The 18,321-nt window shown below is 40.2% G+C and overlaps 1 protein-coding gene across 1 annotated transcript; it reads right to left on the reverse strand.

The window, feature by feature from the left end:
* Nucleotides 1-376: 376 nt before the first annotated feature.
* On the reverse strand, nucleotides 377-14,475 carry LOC148016156 (3-dehydrosphinganine reductase TSC10A-like). The gene is made up of 4 exons (XM_087664355.1): nucleotides 13,830-14,475; nucleotides 1,277-1,424; nucleotides 872-1,163; nucleotides 377-608 (listed from the first exon to the last, which is right to left on the reverse strand). The coding sequence occupies exons 1-4, from the start codon at nucleotides 14,358-14,360 to the stop codon at nucleotides 599-601; spliced, it is 981 nt and encodes a 326-aa protein (XP_087520481.1). The 5' UTR covers nucleotides 14,361-14,475; the 3' UTR covers nucleotides 377-598.
* Between the last annotated feature and the right edge of the window lie 3,846 nt (nucleotides 14,476-18,321).

An 18,321-nucleotide genomic window follows, 5' to 3' on the forward strand; every position in this document is an offset into this window, starting at 1 on the left:
TACATTGTACTAATGTTCTCTAATAAAGGATGCCGACTAGAAATCCCCCCTACCCCCAAAAAAACAAAAATAAAAAATAAAAAAACGAAGTGTGTAAAATCACTATCCACAACCTCCACTATTTCATTAGGTCAATTGAGTGCTATTTTGAAGCCTACACTTCAAGTGCTCTTCTACTCACATATCCAACACAATAATTAGCTTCACCATTTCTTGAGGAAATCTCTAGGCATTTGTTACCCGGTTAAGTTCCTATTTGCAAAAATGTTACCGTTTGCTGTGTTTTGGCTTGGCTGCGTTTTGGATTGGGATAATTTGCAAAAATCTTATAATTTACAATATTTCAGTTGAGAAATCAAGAAGCGTGCCAAATAACTTTGAAACAATCACATGCAATTAGCTTCACCATCACTAAAACTGGCATGGTTAACACATCCAACACAGCAATTAGCTTCACCACCACATGGAATAAATTGCTGAGAAGAAGCATCTCCAGAAATCAAGGAGGAACTGAACATTGCAAGTTGCTATTTCGTGGAGAAAATGCTTGTCAACTTTTTCAAATTAAAAAGGTCCAAAAGCTCGTGGAGTTCTGCACCTACTTGACTCTGAAGCAGCCCAACCACATAAAACAAGAAGAGAAAATCATATTAGTACAATCATCCTGCTAAACAATCTAATATTACAAGAAGGTGCTGCTTTGACTACACACTATTAACATTGGTGAGGGAAAGCAGGTGGAAAAGCAGATTAAGCTCTAAAAGTATCATTTCATACACAACATTCTTATACACCGACAGCTAGATTACTATAATGGTTTTTCAATTAGAGTGGTTTCATCATTAAAAGAAATTTCAGCCATGGGACTTACTTGTTTTGGTTCTTATGCCACTTTGACAAAATGTGGTACCAGTTCCATGTCACACAAAGTGCAACTATCCGCATCAACCCTGACAGCATAACTTCTGCAAATGCATGTAGTACAGACGGTTGAGGAGACATCCCTGCCGTTGCAATGCATAGCATGGACCCATCAAAGTTGCAAGGAATGGAAAACTGCCCTTGCTTGATGCCATTCAATGCCTTCCTTGCAACATCTATAGCACTCATGACACTAGAGGAATCTGAAAGCAACTTTGTGATTTCTGGTTTTGAAGCATTCTCTATCCAAACAAAGTCATGAGTGAATCATGTAAGTCCTTGGGAGAAAACCGTTGTTGCTCCCAATCAACCAAAAGATGTATCCACTTAAATGCTTTTAAATGGGACAGATTACCTTTCTCAAATCCTGGTGTGATTGTGTCAGGTGGATAGATGACTGAAACTCGAATATTGTAGCAAAGGACTTCCTGCTGTAAAGCCTCCGCAGTTCCTCGAAGACCAAACTTGCTTGCAGAATAAGCTGTATAGCCATATAAACCCACCTGCATTAAAGTGAGTGATTAAAGGTTATTATTTTTTTGGATAACCATGTAATAGTGTCTAAAACAATGAATCAAAAATGCTCAGTTTACACCTTTTATGTGACGACAGGTAAATAATACTTATAAGTTTCATACAGTTTCATATGCTTCCAATGCTTCTATAATCTATTTCACAGCTGAATTAGCTTACCCAATTGATCCAGTATGTCACTGTGCCCTACGTGCCTTCTTTGTGCACAATCACAGTAATACTTTTTGTAGAGAAACACAAACTTGCATTAAACTATAGGCTTCATAAGAGTACCATGGAATGTATGCTCATCCTATTTATTACTGGCGTTAAAATTGGGACTACACATCAGCAAGACTACCTATACCTAGACTTGAAATCTCATACTTGAACAAAACTCAGGACTTTTGTCTCATTTTAGGCTGGATTTTTGGATCAAAAGTTACAGTTGCAAGATGGATGTGATCAGGCACATTTGGAGTTCAATATGTACAATTCCATCGGATTTTTTGCCTCTAGTTTTCATGTATTTATATTTGGCTTAGTCACTTCAGCTAGGCACTCATGTACTCACTGTTGATCAAGGTCTACGTATAACTGATTTGGTATCAACCCTCTCTCTCAACTTGGTCTTCCTTCCCTATGTATGTGCATGGGGGTTCAACCTGCATCCACTCAAGACTTGCAGATTTGTGATCCCTGCCATGTGGGCGACGGGTTAGATCAAAGGGCAACGGGTTAGATCAAAGTACTGTAAGCAACTATCCCCACTAGAATATTGTCCCAAACCAACATCATCCATCGAACTACCAACTATGTCAAAATCCTCTACAATACTCCTTTGGAAAAATCGCCTACATGTGGCTCATCCGTGATATCTTTTGAGAATTCATGAAATGGTGGATTGAACTTGCATAAGGTTTCATGCGGAACAAGTGAGAGTTAAAAAATCAAGAGCTACAAGCAAATTAAATAACCATCAAAATAATTTTGAGCTTGAACCCTTCAGCCTAAACCCATGTGGTGGATGAATGATGGCATGCATTCTCTAAAGATTGTCAAGCCAAAGACACACGGAGAGATCCCCATGATTAACCCTTGTTCTCTCCGTTTTCAACATCTACTATCAGTCCCTGCACATGCCTCCACATCGCTGCACTTTGACATGGTATAACAGCAGTGTTAGGGGCTGATTATGTATGGAGAGACTTGAAGAGGAAGATTCGGCATGACACAAAGGCCGTGTTTTCAGCATTTGGGTGCAAGCAAGAGTGTTGCGCATCAACACACGACTAGAGTGAGCGAAGCTACGTGCAACCAGAGACTTGTTTGCTGTTTTTTGTGTAGGAACAATTGTCAAGGCGTAAAAGAAGCTATGTTTTGAGCTAAAGCATCATGTAAAGAAATAGGTTCCTCATTGCACACAATAGCTACAAGTACCTATGCAACCAAGTTACCCTGTGCATGGCAAGTGGCTGCTCTAGTCCTATCAGGAAGCGTAACGGACTGTTTGCTGTCCCATAATCTATCCAACATCCATCTAGGGACTGTTTTAGGTACCTGAATAGCAGCCCTCTCATCGGCCACTTCATCATTAGCAATGCCCTAATCAATGGGCTGAAAATTAGGCTATTGTTCAGCATGTAAACCCTCAATAGGTTGTTGAAATTGACCAAAATCGGGTGCTGAAATTGACCAAAATAGGTTGCTCAAATTGACCAAAATCGGGTGTACTGTGCTGAAACAATGGTAGCAAACTGTTAAACGTATCCATTGTTGGAAATGGAGGAAGAGAGAGAGCGAGTAAGAAAGTGAAGACAAGGCAAAGAGCAAGGGTCGTAATTCTACACTCAAAAGATGCAAGTACTTGAATGATAGAATGAAAGTATAATAGGTCTTAAGTAAGGCAGGCTATCCGTAACTCTAACTGGAGTTAATTTAACTTTAGACTCTTGTGTCACTACTTTTAAAGTTCTAAACACACTATACTTTGACACTTTAATAAGTGTCTACACCACACAACTTACATGGGGCACTCCCCAAAATTGGCAAATTCTAACATCCCCTTGCAATGCCAATGCAATGAGATACAAGGATCATCAATCACCAAAGGGTAACAAGTTCAAGGACTTGTGGAAATCCTGAATCTTTTGACATGATAAAGCCATGGTGATTATATTTGCAACATGTTCCTATGTGTCTATACTTTGACACTTTAATAAGTGTCTACACCACACAACTTACATGGGGCACCCCCCCAAATTGGCAAATTCTAACATCCCCTTGCAATGCCAATGCGATGAGATACAAGGATCATCAATCACCAAAGGGTAACAAGTTCAAGGACTTGTGAAAATCCTCAATCTTCTGACGTGATAAAGCCATGGTGATTATATTTGCAACATGTTCCTATGTGGAAACATACATCAAGCTAATCTCTCCTGCATAAGATCTCTCTATGACATGATGGTAGTGAATTTCAATGTGTTTCATGCAAGCATGAAACACAAGATTTCATGCTACTGCAATAGTACTAATTGTCCAAGAGAATGGGTATAGAATCCTTCAACAAAACCTACAGATCAACTAGCAATCTACGCAACCATACACATTCAATTATTGCTATAAAGGCTGCCCTATACTCAGCCTCACGAGATGAGATAACCACTATAGATTTCTCTTACTAAGCCATAAAATACATGGACAGTCCAAAAAGAAAAAATATCCACTAGTAGACTGTCAAGTGTTTAAGTCTCTAGCCCAATCTGAATCGCTATAAGTGTGTAGCTGCAAGTCTCTTCCCCCCCTCCCTCCCCACCTCTCCGGCCACATAGGGGCAATGCTTGCTCACCTAAGATACTACAAACTGTATGTCAAACGTATGTTGCAAAAATAAATAAGACAACCAACAACCTATGTGTAGATTGCAACATCATGCATCTCACTACCATCATGCATGGACAGTTTCATCCCTAGCTCCATCAAAGTGCTCATATGTTGGACTAAGAGGGGCACAACTAAGAGAGATGGAGATCGAGCAAGAGTGAGCGTGTGTGACGGCTAAAGAGAGTGTGAGCAGAGTGAAAGTACGAGTCGATTAGAGTGTACTAACAATATGTGTTGGTACACAAAGAATAAAATGTATTTATACTTAGGAAACGTAAAGGGTATGTTCACATGTACAATGTGCGTGTACTATACACGGAGGTTACCGGGCCTTTATCCCAACAACCTTCCACTTAAAGGTCCGATATAAACCTCTAGCTAACCAACTCCCACTAGTCGAATGCAATGCTTGTGCTAAGCTTTGCTTAGACTTTTAGTGAGAACATCTGTAGGATTATCTTGTGTTTTAATCTTGGTCAATGGGATTTGACCATCTTCCAGAATCTGTCTGATAAAGTGATATCGCACATCCATATGCTTTGTGCGTGAATGATACATGGTATTCTTAGCCAGATACACAGCACGCTGGCTATCACATCCCAAAACTGCAATACCCATAGACATGCCAAGATCATCTGCAAGTCTGCTCAACCATATAGCTTCCTTAGAAGCCTCAGTAGCTAATATGTATTCAGCTTCAGTGATACTCGGTGCAACAATGTTCTGCAACCTTGAACACCAAGAAACAGCTCCACCAGCTACTGTAAAGACATACCCGTTGGTGGACCTACAAGTGTCCAAGTCACCTGCCATGTCTGCATCACAATAACCCTGCAAACTAAGTGTACCCTGCCCAAAGCAAATACTTTTTCTCTGTGTACCCTTAAGATATCGAAGAATACACTTGACAGCCTCCCAATGTGCTTTGCTAGGATTTGACATAAACCTGCTAACAACTCCCACTGCATGAGTAATGTCTGGACGAGTAGCACCCATAGCATACATAAGAGAGCCACAAGCTGATGCATAAGAAACACCCTTCATAGCATTTGCTTCCACGTCATCTTTCGGGCTGTTGGCTTTGCTAAGCTTGAGATAAGGAGGTAAGGGTATCCCAAAAGGCTTAGCTTCAACCATGTTAAATCTGTCCAGTACCTTTCCAATGTACTTTTCTTGAGATAAAGACAGCAATTTCTGCATTCTATCTCTATGAATCCTCATGCCCAAAATATGCTCTGCATTCCCCAAATCTTTCATGGAGAAAGCTGATTTCCGATGATTTTTGAGAGCATCCAAGATAGTCTTTCTTTTCCTAGCTAGTAACATATCATCCACATACAAAACAAGTATTATGGGGCTGCCATCTGTATCCTTTTCATGTACAAGCAATAATTTGCATGGCTGCGTGTAAACTCATGAGATAGCATAAAAATGTCAAACTTTTTGTACCACTGCCCTGGTGCTTGCTTTAACCCATATAGGCTGTGTTTTAGTTTACACACCATCTGCTCTTTTCCAGGAACTACAAAGCCCTTAGGCTATTTCATGTAGATTTTCTCATCGATGTCACCATGCAAGAAAGCTATTTTTACATCCATTTGATACAGCTCTAAATCCAAAACAGTAGTAAGAGCAAAAAGCACACATAAAGTGGTCATCTTCACAACACATGAGAAGACCTCTTGGAAGTCAATCCCTTCCTTTTGTGCATACCCTTTGGCAACTAGCCTTGCCTTGTACTTGGGTTTCCTGTCAACTATCTTGACTTTGTATACCCATTTGTTTGGAAGTGGCTTCCTTCCCTTCGATAGTGACACAAGATCCCAATTATCAATTACATATAGAGATTTAATCTCTTCATGCATAGCTAGCTCCCAGATACTGCTGAACTCACATGACTTGGCCTCTTTGTATGTAAGAGGCTCACCCTCGTCACTAAGCATCACATAATGTAAGGAGGGGTCACACCTATGTGATTGCCTTATTACGCGTGTAGACTTGCGTACCTAATGATCAACATTTTCAGGAATTGGGTCCACATCTAGAGGTATATTATTTTCAGCATTTATTGGCTGCTGTAAGCCATTTTCAACATGTTGTTCATACTGTACAACACCTTCATTTTCATTTTCAACACTTGCATTTTCATAATCACAAGTCTATCTTGCTATCCATGACCTCCTTGTGCTTCTACTTGGTATCCATCATCATCTAGTTCAAAAATAACCGGCTAATCATCAGTTTCAGTCTGTGATACACCACCATGATGCCCATTTTCTGAAGTAATGGGTGGCTGCAAACTCTGAAACTTCACATTTTTCATATCTTCATTAGAGGCTAAAGCGCCTTTCAACAATTATGCCTCATTAAACACAATATTACGACTATGAATAATTTTCTTGGACTGAGGTAACCACACTTTGTAGCCAAATTCACCCTCATTACCATAGCCCATGAAAATGCCTTTGGTGGATTTTGGGTCGAGTTTGTTCCTCAGCTCATCCCTAATATGTACAAAAGCATCAAACCCAAATATGCGTAAATGGTCATATAAGGCCAATTTGCCAGACCAAACCTCCTCAGGGATGCCATTATTTAAGGATCTATTTGGAGAGTGGTTGCAAATGTGAACCGCGGTTTTGAGTGCCTCTCCCCAAAATGCAAGAAGGGAGATTAGCAGTGGACAGCATGCACCGCACTCTTTCACATAAAGTCTTGTTATATCTTTCCACCACCACATTTGAAGAAGGATTGTAAGGGATTGTAAGCTCCCTCTTAATACCATGCAAGTCACAAAAGGACTTAATTCAATCAATGTGAACTCACCCCCATTATCAGTTCTCAAGGATTTCAGCTTTCTACCTGTCTGAGTGGTCACAAATGCATAAAAAGTTTTAAAAACAGCAAACACTTCACTTTTCTTTTTCAACAAGTACATCCGAATCTTCTTGGAACAGTTGTCTATAAAGAAGACAAAATATGCAGCACCACCCAACGATTTCACGAGCATACTACATACATCAAAATGCACTACATACAAGACATTGGACTTACGAGAGACACCAGAGTAAAAGGAATTTTTAATTTGCTTTCCAAACTGACACTCCTTATAAAAGTCATGTTTAGAGCCTTTTCCATGAACCCTCTTCAAAGAGGCAAGGACATCAAGTCCTTTTTGGCTCATATGGCCTAATCTCTTATGCCATAACTCCAAGTGGCTGCAAATTTCAGCAACTATAAGAAACTTGTCATTTAAGGCTTTGCAATGCAAACAATACAAAGTGCTCTTCTTGGTTCCTTTTGCAATCAGCATGGACCCCTTTTTCACTTTCCACCAACCACCACCAAACAGTGTGGTGTAGCCATGCAAGTCAAGCTAACCAACAGATAGTAAACTCTTTTTAATGCCAGCTAACATCTTTTAGCACAAGCTCTTAACCATTGTCTAAAGACAAGTGTACTGTGTTAATCCCATCAATACTGCAAGCATGGTTATTTCCAAGATACACCTTTCCATAAATGCCTGCATTGAACATACCAAAACACTCCAAGCAAGGAGTCACATGGAAAGAGGCACCAAAGTCTACAATCCAAATCTGAGTGACACCATCATCAACTCACAAGAGTACATCAATCCATCAACATGAAAAGAGGCACCAAAGTCTACAATCCAAGTCTGAGTGACACCATCATCAACTCACAAGAGTACATCAATCCATCAACCTTGGTAATCTGCATATCCTGCAAGTGCATACAAGGGCATCACAATCAGCTACGCATAATACCATATAATTGGTCAATGATTTTGTGATCAAATTATTAAAGGCATTTCTATGTGTTTCAAGTCTTCATATCTCTAGATGCTAAGTGTTGATTGTGTGTGTGTGTGTGTGTGTGACCTCTCTCTCTCTCTCTCTCTCTCTCTCTCTCTCTCTCTCTCTCTCATATATATATATATATATATGTGTGTGTGTGTGTGTGTGTGTGTGTGTGTGTCATTCCCTCAGTTCCTGTTCCCTAACTTTGGGCGTTTCCCCTGTTCCAAGGGGTTCCGTTCCCCATTCCTGGTAACTATGTTAGCAAATCTTTTGGGTCTCTCCAAGATTGTATCTAATGGAAGGATCCCTAAATCTTGCATAGTACGCTAGTCCCAATAAGGTAACGCATCCACAGAAGGGGGCCCAAGAGTCAAAGACTCTATTGGCAAGTCAAGAGTGAGTAAAAGACCAAGCTCAAACAGCACAATCTCAAAAAGTGCAAGCTGAGAGATAGGCTCAAAGGAATTGGTCGATACAGTGGACTACACAATGTCCCTCTCATCAAAGACAACATCTCTTGTAATGATACAGCTTGTATTATGTATATTCACGTTTCGGCATTGTCTTCTTGTTCTCGACATCAACATCCCTTCCATATTGTACTTAGCCTTTGCATCGCATAATCATCATCATCTTTGTAAAAATATGCTTGGGCAAGTGAAAATTTTCCCCCACAAGGGACACTATCCAAGTGGCACCTTATTGCATGAGCATTCTTATTTGCATCATGTAGCATTACTCTATGCATCTCATTGCGCACAGCACCCATAAGCACCTTGCTCACTTCAAATCCTGAGTAGTCTCCACCTATGGTTTAGTCACCTACATACCTCTTCACCATTACTTCATTATCAACACCCTTGTGGGCGGTTGAATAGTTTCCCTATTGACAAGCATGTGAGCTAACCATTCCTTTTCCATTGGACACATACTAAAGAAAATTTGACGATTTTTAAAAAAATCAAAAGAAAAGAAGAATAAAAGTCCATAAAAAATACTTGGGCTCCTAAGGAAAGAAAACTATCACTTCTATAGTCTTGGTAGATTCTTGGGCAGCCGACGAGCACCCATTGACTAATCCCCTTGCTACTTTGGGATGGGAACTCTCGGGGTAAAATAGAGGTACTTTCTAATTGCCTCTGTAGCCTTGGTAGGCCATTAGGCAGCTGATGTGCATCCTTTGTCCAATGCCCTAGCTACTTTGAGACCAAGCTAAGCTTTGCAGTCCCTCTTGGCTAGAGTTTTTGAGTTGAGAGGGGATGTTAGGCAACAAATGATTATTCCATGCATGAGGCAATGTGGTTGGATGATCTTGATTCAAGTTGACCTTTGAAAACAACCGCACCGCTAATGGGGGAAATATAATGAACCTAGGCACCGCTCACATTAAGGTCGTCATTAATCCACCAACACAAGGGATGGGTAGCATGGTCACCTAGCAAGCAAACAATAGAAGTGTTGATGTTAGCAATTGCCATATGGCAAACTGGTCAACAGCAATCTACTAGCAAGGCAAACATGTGGCGATGCAGCAAGTTGAACTAATGCTAGGCAAATACCATCTTCCCTTTGTTAAAAGACAGGCATAGGAACCCACTATAAGCAAGGAAGTATAAGGGCAGATGAGTGTGAATAGTTCTAAGGGCAGGGAAAACCCTAACCCTAGCTTGGCAAAGGCTATATAAACATCCTATGGGTCACTATCATATGTGGGAGAGTGTACCCAAGTTGTACTCTAAGCAACTTAGTAAGCAAGATTTTGTTCTTGTACTTTGAGCTCGCTTCTCCCTCTTGTGCACACATTCCAATGCTGCAACTCTGATTTCCAACATGGTATCAGAGCCTCCTCTGATCCCCTCAGCTTCCTATACCCTCAGCTACCACTAAGTGCACATGAGCTATCATCTCCTTCATCTTATCCTTCTTTTCTCCATAGTTGCCTGCAACCTACCTCCATTAGAGGACTTGGGGAGGACAAAGGAGGCCATATCAGCTCTTGGTTCCTTCTGAGGAACTCTTCCACATCTCAAGGCGCAGCTGCCTATCACCATAGACCGTGGAATAAGACGCGCAAAAGGATGGCATTACGTTCTAAGTCAGAACGGCACAGTTCTGGGCAGGCGACTACCTCATGTTGAAACACGGGTTGTAGGAGGTGCATTAATGGTGGCTACCATAGGGCTTTTTTAGCCCCCCTAGTGGGCCATCTACCCCTAAGAGGGCTCTGAGAAATTCAACCTCTGTTGGCTGCTACAAGCCAAACCCTAACTATGTGTTTTGTGGTAGCCATAGCCAGCAAGCTCTAAGCTTGACATTTTGTCATTTTTTCACTCTGAGCTTCATTAACAGTGATTCTAATCACTGAAGCATAATCTCTGAAGCTTATTCCAGATTCAAAAGCTCTTGGACATGCTCAATGGACATTGGGAAGCCGACTTCCAACCGGGTTCCATTCAAGTACTTCACTAAGCTTGACATTAGTGTTTCTAAACACTAATCATGAATCATCTAATCATTTGCTTGCTAGGCATTCACTAAAATCTAGTGAGTTTTTTTATTTCTCTTCGTATATTGTTGTAAGGTTATGTGTACAATTATAAACACATAGACCATCATACACTAGAAGTGTATTGCCTACCGTGAGTGACTTTGTTTCAAGTACATTGGTCAATGAAATCAAAAGGATTGAGTGTCATTGTACTCTCCTCGGAATCATCAACAACAAGCATTGAGATCATAGACCAACCTTGTTCAACCCAAGCTTCATCTACTAAGCCATACCACAAGAAGGAGCCTTAAGTCCAGTCTAGGTTTGCTTCATTAAAACCTAAAAAGACTATTAAACCTCGGAAGAAGTTTGCACATAAGAAATGACCACCACAGTCATACTTTGAAATATTACATTTATATGATTTTCAGTCTTTCTCTTCATTACAACTTTGATTTCAAATTGTCTAATTTGCTTCCGCATTCAGTGGAAAATTTGTAAGGGACTAAACACTGCCCTTGTCCTAACAAGTGGTAAGACCTTTCCAATGACCACAACATATGCTGATGTCCATCCTCAAATTCGAAAGTTTGATGGCAAAGATTTCCACCCATGGCAGGTACTTATAAAATACAAAATGATGGAGAGAAGGTATTGGCCTCTCATTCAAGGCAGTAGAGCTGTAAACTCTGCAAATCTAGTTGATATAGAGGATGACCAATGTGCTCAAGCAATTATAATGTTACGCTTAGATAAATCCCTGATTCATCATGTTGATCAACTAAACATTGCGAAAGAAATATGGGATGAGCTTGAAAAGCTCTATGGAGCCACTAGTAAAAATACTAAAATCTTCCTTAAAATTGAATTCTTTAGCTTGGAATATCGATCAGGAGAAGATTTGGGAAAATTCATCTCCCATATGAAGGGACTTATGGCACAGCTTGCCTCTGTACAAGCTCCAATACATGAAGAAGATGCTATTGCTATTCTCCTAAAAGCTGTAAAACAGGTGTTTCCTACTCTTGTAACCACTCTCACTAACATTCGAGATCCTATATTGGCAAGTACCATTCAATCCTGTTTGGATGAAGAAAAGAGGAACCACAAAGAAAGCAGCAACAGTCAAGCAACTTCAACTTCCCGTGATCAAGTATTGGTACATACAGCTCTCACTAGATGTTCTTTCTGTAAGAAAAAATGACATCTTGTAAACAACTGCTGGAAGAAGTATCCTGAGAAGATGAAATGTAACAAATGCAAGAAGACAGGGTATATCACTAGTAAATGTCCCAACACTCCTAATATACCCAAAGAATTGGCGGCCAACTATGCCTCCAATCCATCTGAAGATCGACTGTTTTGACTCTTTAAATCATATACCTAAAACAACCTTGTAAGCCAGATTTATAAAGACATCCCAAGAAGGGGGGGAACCTCTTACATGCTTTGTAATCCAATGCCACCTTGGCATTGAGGGGGGGTGTTAGAAGACAGACATAGGAACCCACTATAAGCAAGGGAGTATAAGGACAGATGAGTGTGAATAGCCCTAGGGGCAAGGAAAACCCTAACCCTAGCTTGGCAAAGGCTATATAAACAGCCTATAGGTCACTATCATGTGTAGAAGAGTATATCCAAGTTGTATTCTAAGCAACTTAGTAAGCAAGATTTTGTTCTTGTACTTTGAGCTCTCTTCTCCCTCTTGTGCACACATTCCAATGCTACAACTCTGATTTCCAACACCCTTGGCCAACACCAATCCGCTAGCAAGGCAAGCGTGTGACAATGTGACAAGTTGAACTAATGTTGGACAAGTATCATCTTCCCATGGCAAAGTCACAAAAAACTATTGTTTTCTAGCCTTTTCACTCAAAAACTCCATTTCCTATGAGTTTTCATCGTCATTTCCATTTCCCTGTTTTGTAATATTTGGCCCAAGTGTCATGCACAAGTTTCCATCGCTCAGTTTCTCACTACCTTTGGAAGTTATGTTAGTTGCTTCTCAAAGTTTTCAGCTTTGCATCATGAAGAGTGAACAAGTATACATGTTTCACAATTTTCAATCATTTTCTAGTTATTTCCTTTTCCTATTCTTTAGCCATTTCCATTGTGGTAGACTCCGCCATTGCCAATTGTTGTTTTGATTGCATGCGACTATGGCCCAACGGCCCATTTAAGGCAAAACACTACACAATCATAATGATCTTACTCTATTGACCAATGCCTTCTTTGGTAATCATCATCAACCACCATTAACAAAAATGCAAAGCCGAATGGCAAGCACATGGATCAAGGTGCACAAGCATGAGTGTTCATGACATTAGTTTTGTTGTCAGGTCTTTCCCTGTTGCTTTGTCATCTTGAGATGAGGTTGCCACTTAGGCAAGGCTTTCCCAATAGACCACTTCCAATAGGGTGACTAAGGCTATTTGGAGGCAATTTTCTTCGTCGTGAGCAATAAAGAAACCCTGCTTAAAATCAATTGGTGAAATATCAAAGTAGCACATAGCTGAATCAAGTTCTGTGAATGATTGCCATTGCAAATGATAGCAAATACTGCGAATGGATCTCCATCATATATATCCAGGCTTATCCAAGGTTCTAACAACTATAGCACAGGACAAGCATATGAAAATACATGGATCTAGGACATGGCTATGGAGATTGAAAGAGGAAGAGTGAGCTCATGAGGACATAGACATTAAGATTGACTTTCACACAAGTGCATTAGGTTCCAAGATTAAGACTTGGACTCATAAACAAAGTCTTGTGTGTTGATAATGACACAAATACTTTGTTGGAAGGACAAAAGTACTATGACATTGCATTAAAAAAGAGAGCAAGTATGATACTTTATAGGGATAGATTGGGCTACACTTTCTACCACTGAGCATATGGGATTTTGCATCCTGAGCCCACACTCCTTCGTACAAAGCAGCTAAGCTGGGTGTGATTGCCAATATCTCAACAAAGCATACATTTTTCACTCCAACGTAATTGTGTGTATGAATTTGAGGGACCTCGAAAGCAAATCATGCAACAATTACTATTAAACAGTCATTGAACAAGCGGGTACAGACTGGTGAAACTGGGAAACGGTCAATGAACAAGGGACATGTTCAATAAAAACAAAGCCTACACTGCTTCTCAAGACAACAAGGAAGTAAGGTCCAGAGACAATATGTAAAATTGTGATGTACCTGACCGGCCTGTGAAGACACGAGGGCAATGCAGGCAGGATAAGGATCTTCTGTTCGGTGCTTTAGAAGAGGCAGCAAAGCTTTGACAACATGCAAGGTACCTCTCAGATTGGTATCCAACACATGGTTCAAATCATCTACGGAGGAATCTTCCAGGGATTTGGGAACGGACACGCCATGGCTGCAGATCAAGATGTCAAGAGGCCCAATCTTGTCGGCGGTGGCCTTGAGGCTGTCGAAATTCTTCACATCCGCGCTGTAGACGCTCACTTGTTTGCCTGTATCCTTCTCTAGGGAGCGCTTCGCGTCCTGTAGGCGAGCGAGATCGCGAGCCATGATGGACACAGAGGCGCCTTCGAGGAGGGCGAGTTTGGCGAGCTCGAGGCCGATGCCGCTGGATCCACCTGTGATGAGGACATGGCGGCTGCGGAAGGGGATGCGCGTAGGGCGAGGATAGCACACGAAGGAGACGACGGTGAAGAGAGCTGCAAGCACTGCCAGAAGCACCAGCGAGGCTACAAGGAACACCATGGCCGATCGGTATGATAACTGCGGCAACTTTAATGTATAGATAGAGTGGGGCTCAGTGGGCTAATACCTCCATCCTCGAATCAACCCGGTTTCACCAGCTATATGAGAGGGGCAGCCCCAATTTGACCCACGGAGTCCAAATCATCAAGCTGCCATCTGCATGGAGCACTAGGGTAAAGGGGCCAATAAAGTAGCGCCATGGCCGATCGGTATGATAACTGTGGCAACTTTAATGTATAGATAGAGTGGGGCTCAGTGAGCTAATACCTCCATCCTCGAATCAACTCGGCTTCACCAACTATATGAGAGGGGCAACCCCAATTGACCCACGGAGTCCAAATCATCAAGCTTCATCTACATGGAGCAGTAGGGTAAAGGGGCCAATAAAGTAGCACCTTCCAAAAGGAAAATACACCCCACCCCAATTGAGTGATAATTTTACAAGAAAGATATGTCTTTTTTAGTCACTTAACAATATAATATGAATTTTTTAAAATTACAGATGAGCTTAACTTAAATCACTTAAGTCAAACAATTGAGCCATGTAAATTTTTTTATATTTTAAATTTTATAAAACCTAAAGCAATGCATCCTCGAGTGTTACTCGATTGGCCCCTCACTACCCCTCTTTTATGAACCTTTCGTTTGTAACTAAGGCTAGTTGATAAAAATATCAAATATCGTAATATAGAACTATTTAGAGTCTCACTCGATTGGCCCCTCACTGCCCTCTACAATGCAGGTGCGGCTTGTTTTCGAGCACCTTCTATAGATATGCATTGTAGAGGGCTAAAAATACAACCCTTTAGAACAAGCCGCACCTGCTGTTGCACACCTTGTGGAGGGATGTCCTTCCAATATTCTTGTCAAAAGGTAAAGAAACATCCTATATTTCTCCTTGCATTTGATGCATGTGGATTCGATCCTCACCTACTAGCAAGTCCAGATTTCTATAGTGACCCTTGCTTGAGTCAATCTCCAATATCCATGTTCATGGAAAGTTGTTGTTAGTGCACTCCAAAACTAAGATACCTCAGTTACTCAAGGAAGTCGTGTAAAAAGGGCTACCAGCTATTGGTTGATCATCATTCTCTCATTATGACTTCCAAGCTCCTCTCCTCATCATGTGAATGGCCAAGGGGATCCATGGAACTAGGCTTATGTACTGACTATAATAATGACTTCATAGTAGTGGACCCTCCCACACCAACTCACTTAACATGAAATAAGGCTCATTCAATGTGCAGGTCCAAAAGACTTACTAAAGTTGTTGTCTTTGTCATATTTATCAATACATGGGTAAGTTTCAATCACAATACTCTCTCAAAAGAGGGTACTATGTTTGTTAAAACTAGTCTTATTTAGTTGTTTTTTATCTTTTATTTGTTAGAAGCAATTGTCTTGAGCCTTTTTTTTTTTTGCAAGTGTGTTTTTTGCTTCTTTTATCTGCATTATTGTCTACGTAAATTTGTTCCGAGCTTCAAAGACAAGGGAGACAAGTTACTATGTTAGAACATAATGCAATGTAGTAGATGAACTCGAAATGACACTAACCTTGTTTTAGGCCGTTCTTATCGAAATAACATTGAAGATGTCATCATTAAAAAACAATGACTATAGTGTTTGTAATAATGTACTTATAGAAGAGATGTTGAGTTAAGGAAAATGGATAATAGGTGTAGAAATGGTGCAAAGTCAAGCACTGCTTATATCTTTTTTCTTATTATGTCCACTAGGTTGGACCTTCTTAGTATAGTCTTTTGGAGGACCATATTGAGGAGTTAGTCAAGTAGACATGTTCCATTGCATATATTCAATTATTTGCATCTCAAAGTCCTTGTTGTCTTGCACGAGGTTTTGTATTTGTTGGCGCATGACGAAGTAAGAGTCAATCATATTCTCCATTGACAATAACTCCATCTCTAATCATCAATTGGTGCAACAAGACACTTTAAAAGAAGGCTTTTATGTGTTGACCCAGATGATAATCAATGCATCACATAAGCTTATTTCATAGTGAAATGTTGTTTCCAAGCATGCTAGTGAGTGGGCCTAGATTGTTAGTGTGGCCAAGCTTGTCTACAATATAACATCCCTTGCACTTGTAGAACATATTTTTCTTGAGAGTAACAATCCTTGTGCATTACAAACCAACAGGGGAGCATGAAGACTACCTCAACTCAAGTGTACCAAGGATTCAAGATAATGGGAAACCTTGCTTTTCATAATGATGGATATTGGGAGGCAATCCAAAGAAACTCCATTGTTAAGATTTGGTTTTTCAATAATGTTGCATTAATGACCTTTAGCTTGGCAATGTCTAGGTCTTGTAACATCCTCCATGCAAATGTTTAAATGGTCCATTGACTCGACCTTCATTATATACTTTAGAAGATAGTGCAAGAAGAATGGGTTGGTCACTCCTTGGATGTTCATTTGTGTGCCCTACTGTAAGAGAAGCATGAAGTGGTACCACACAACATTTTGATCCTCGTAGCCTAGCTAATGCTACAATGATTTGAGTGGCATGGATGGGATTTGCTTAAAGCTAAGTCTAATGTGAAAACATGCATTTGCATTGTGTTGTGCTATGATGGCTACAACAAGCACCGTAGAGCTTGCGAATGACGAGTTCTTGAAGCTTGTCAACTTGCATGTCAATGCTTATAGTCATGTGGACACCAATGTCATTTGTTGTCACTCAACATTCTCCTTATTCACCCATACTATAACATGGACATGCAAGGACCCTTTGTCCTAGATATCATAGCACGTGAGGTGATGCTACACTTATGAAAGAACTTTCTTGCCTTGGAGTACATCAATGTCGAAGAACAGGTAGAAATAGATGTGCAATTTGCAACACAAGGTAGCCATTTTAGATATAATGAGGGTCGAATTCCTTCACAATTGATTGTTTGTACCTTGATCCACTTGGTTTTCTAATACCTTGTCTATGTGAACATCATGAAGTGTCCAATAAACCCCATGCATCCACCACATTAATCAATTCTTTCAAGACCTAGTGATGCCACAACGATATGCTTGGCCATAATACTTCTATTTATATTGGATGTCATTCCTTATCAAGTATTTGCTTGTAGCATTCATGTTTGCTCTCTTGTAGCTGTTGATGTCATGTTTGAGCATTGCAATGTTAGTGTTATTTGTGATCATAAAGTCTTACTTCAGTTGATATGATAATAAGGGGTGTGGTTTATATAGTGTGTACAATGAGAACTATGTGGATATTCACAACTTGATGTAGCCAATAAAGAACTAATGTCCATCTGTAATAGCCAAATGAAAGATGGTATAATTTTGGATCAAATACTAGCTTGCTTATCCATTGTGCCTAAATCTTGCTATATGATTCTCCAATAGAAGAATGTCTTGAGCTAGATGGAGTAGAACTCATAGGTGTCTTCTGAGTTATAAACATGATGCTTTGTTGACTTAGGTATATTATGAAGGATTGAATGGTCATTATGTGCCTTTGCCTTGCTTTTGAGATTTAACATCATATGCTTTGTTGCGTCAACGTATTATTTCTACAAGAGGCCCTTCAAGCAAAACACACACCCATGCCAGTCATGACTTTGCTTTGTCATTGTCATATACCTCTTCGAAATCAAATTGGCCTACAAGTTGTAAGTGAGAACATCTATAATTTTTGGATGCAACTCATTGCTCACTTGTGATGTTCGCCTAGCCACCATTGAAGATAACAAGCTTTGAATGAAATCAAGCATGTGAATAACAACATTTGCTACACAATCACCTTCATTGATGTATGATTGCATGCACTTCATCTAGCTTGCACATTGGACCATTGTACAACATTAAATAATAGCACAAAAGAAAGAGTTGCATGAGAGAAGTCCTTTTGCGTGAATATTCTTTATAAGAAAGGGTACACATAACAAATTTAGGACAAATCTCAATATTGTGGTTGAGTTTC

This window comes from Lygodium microphyllum, chromosome 23, assembly GCF_053477565.2.
Source record: "Lygodium microphyllum isolate KBCC chromosome 23, Lygodium_microphyllum_v1.1.10, whole genome shotgun sequence".
NCBI lineage: Eukaryota > Viridiplantae > Streptophyta > Polypodiopsida > Schizaeales > Lygodiaceae > Lygodium > Lygodium microphyllum.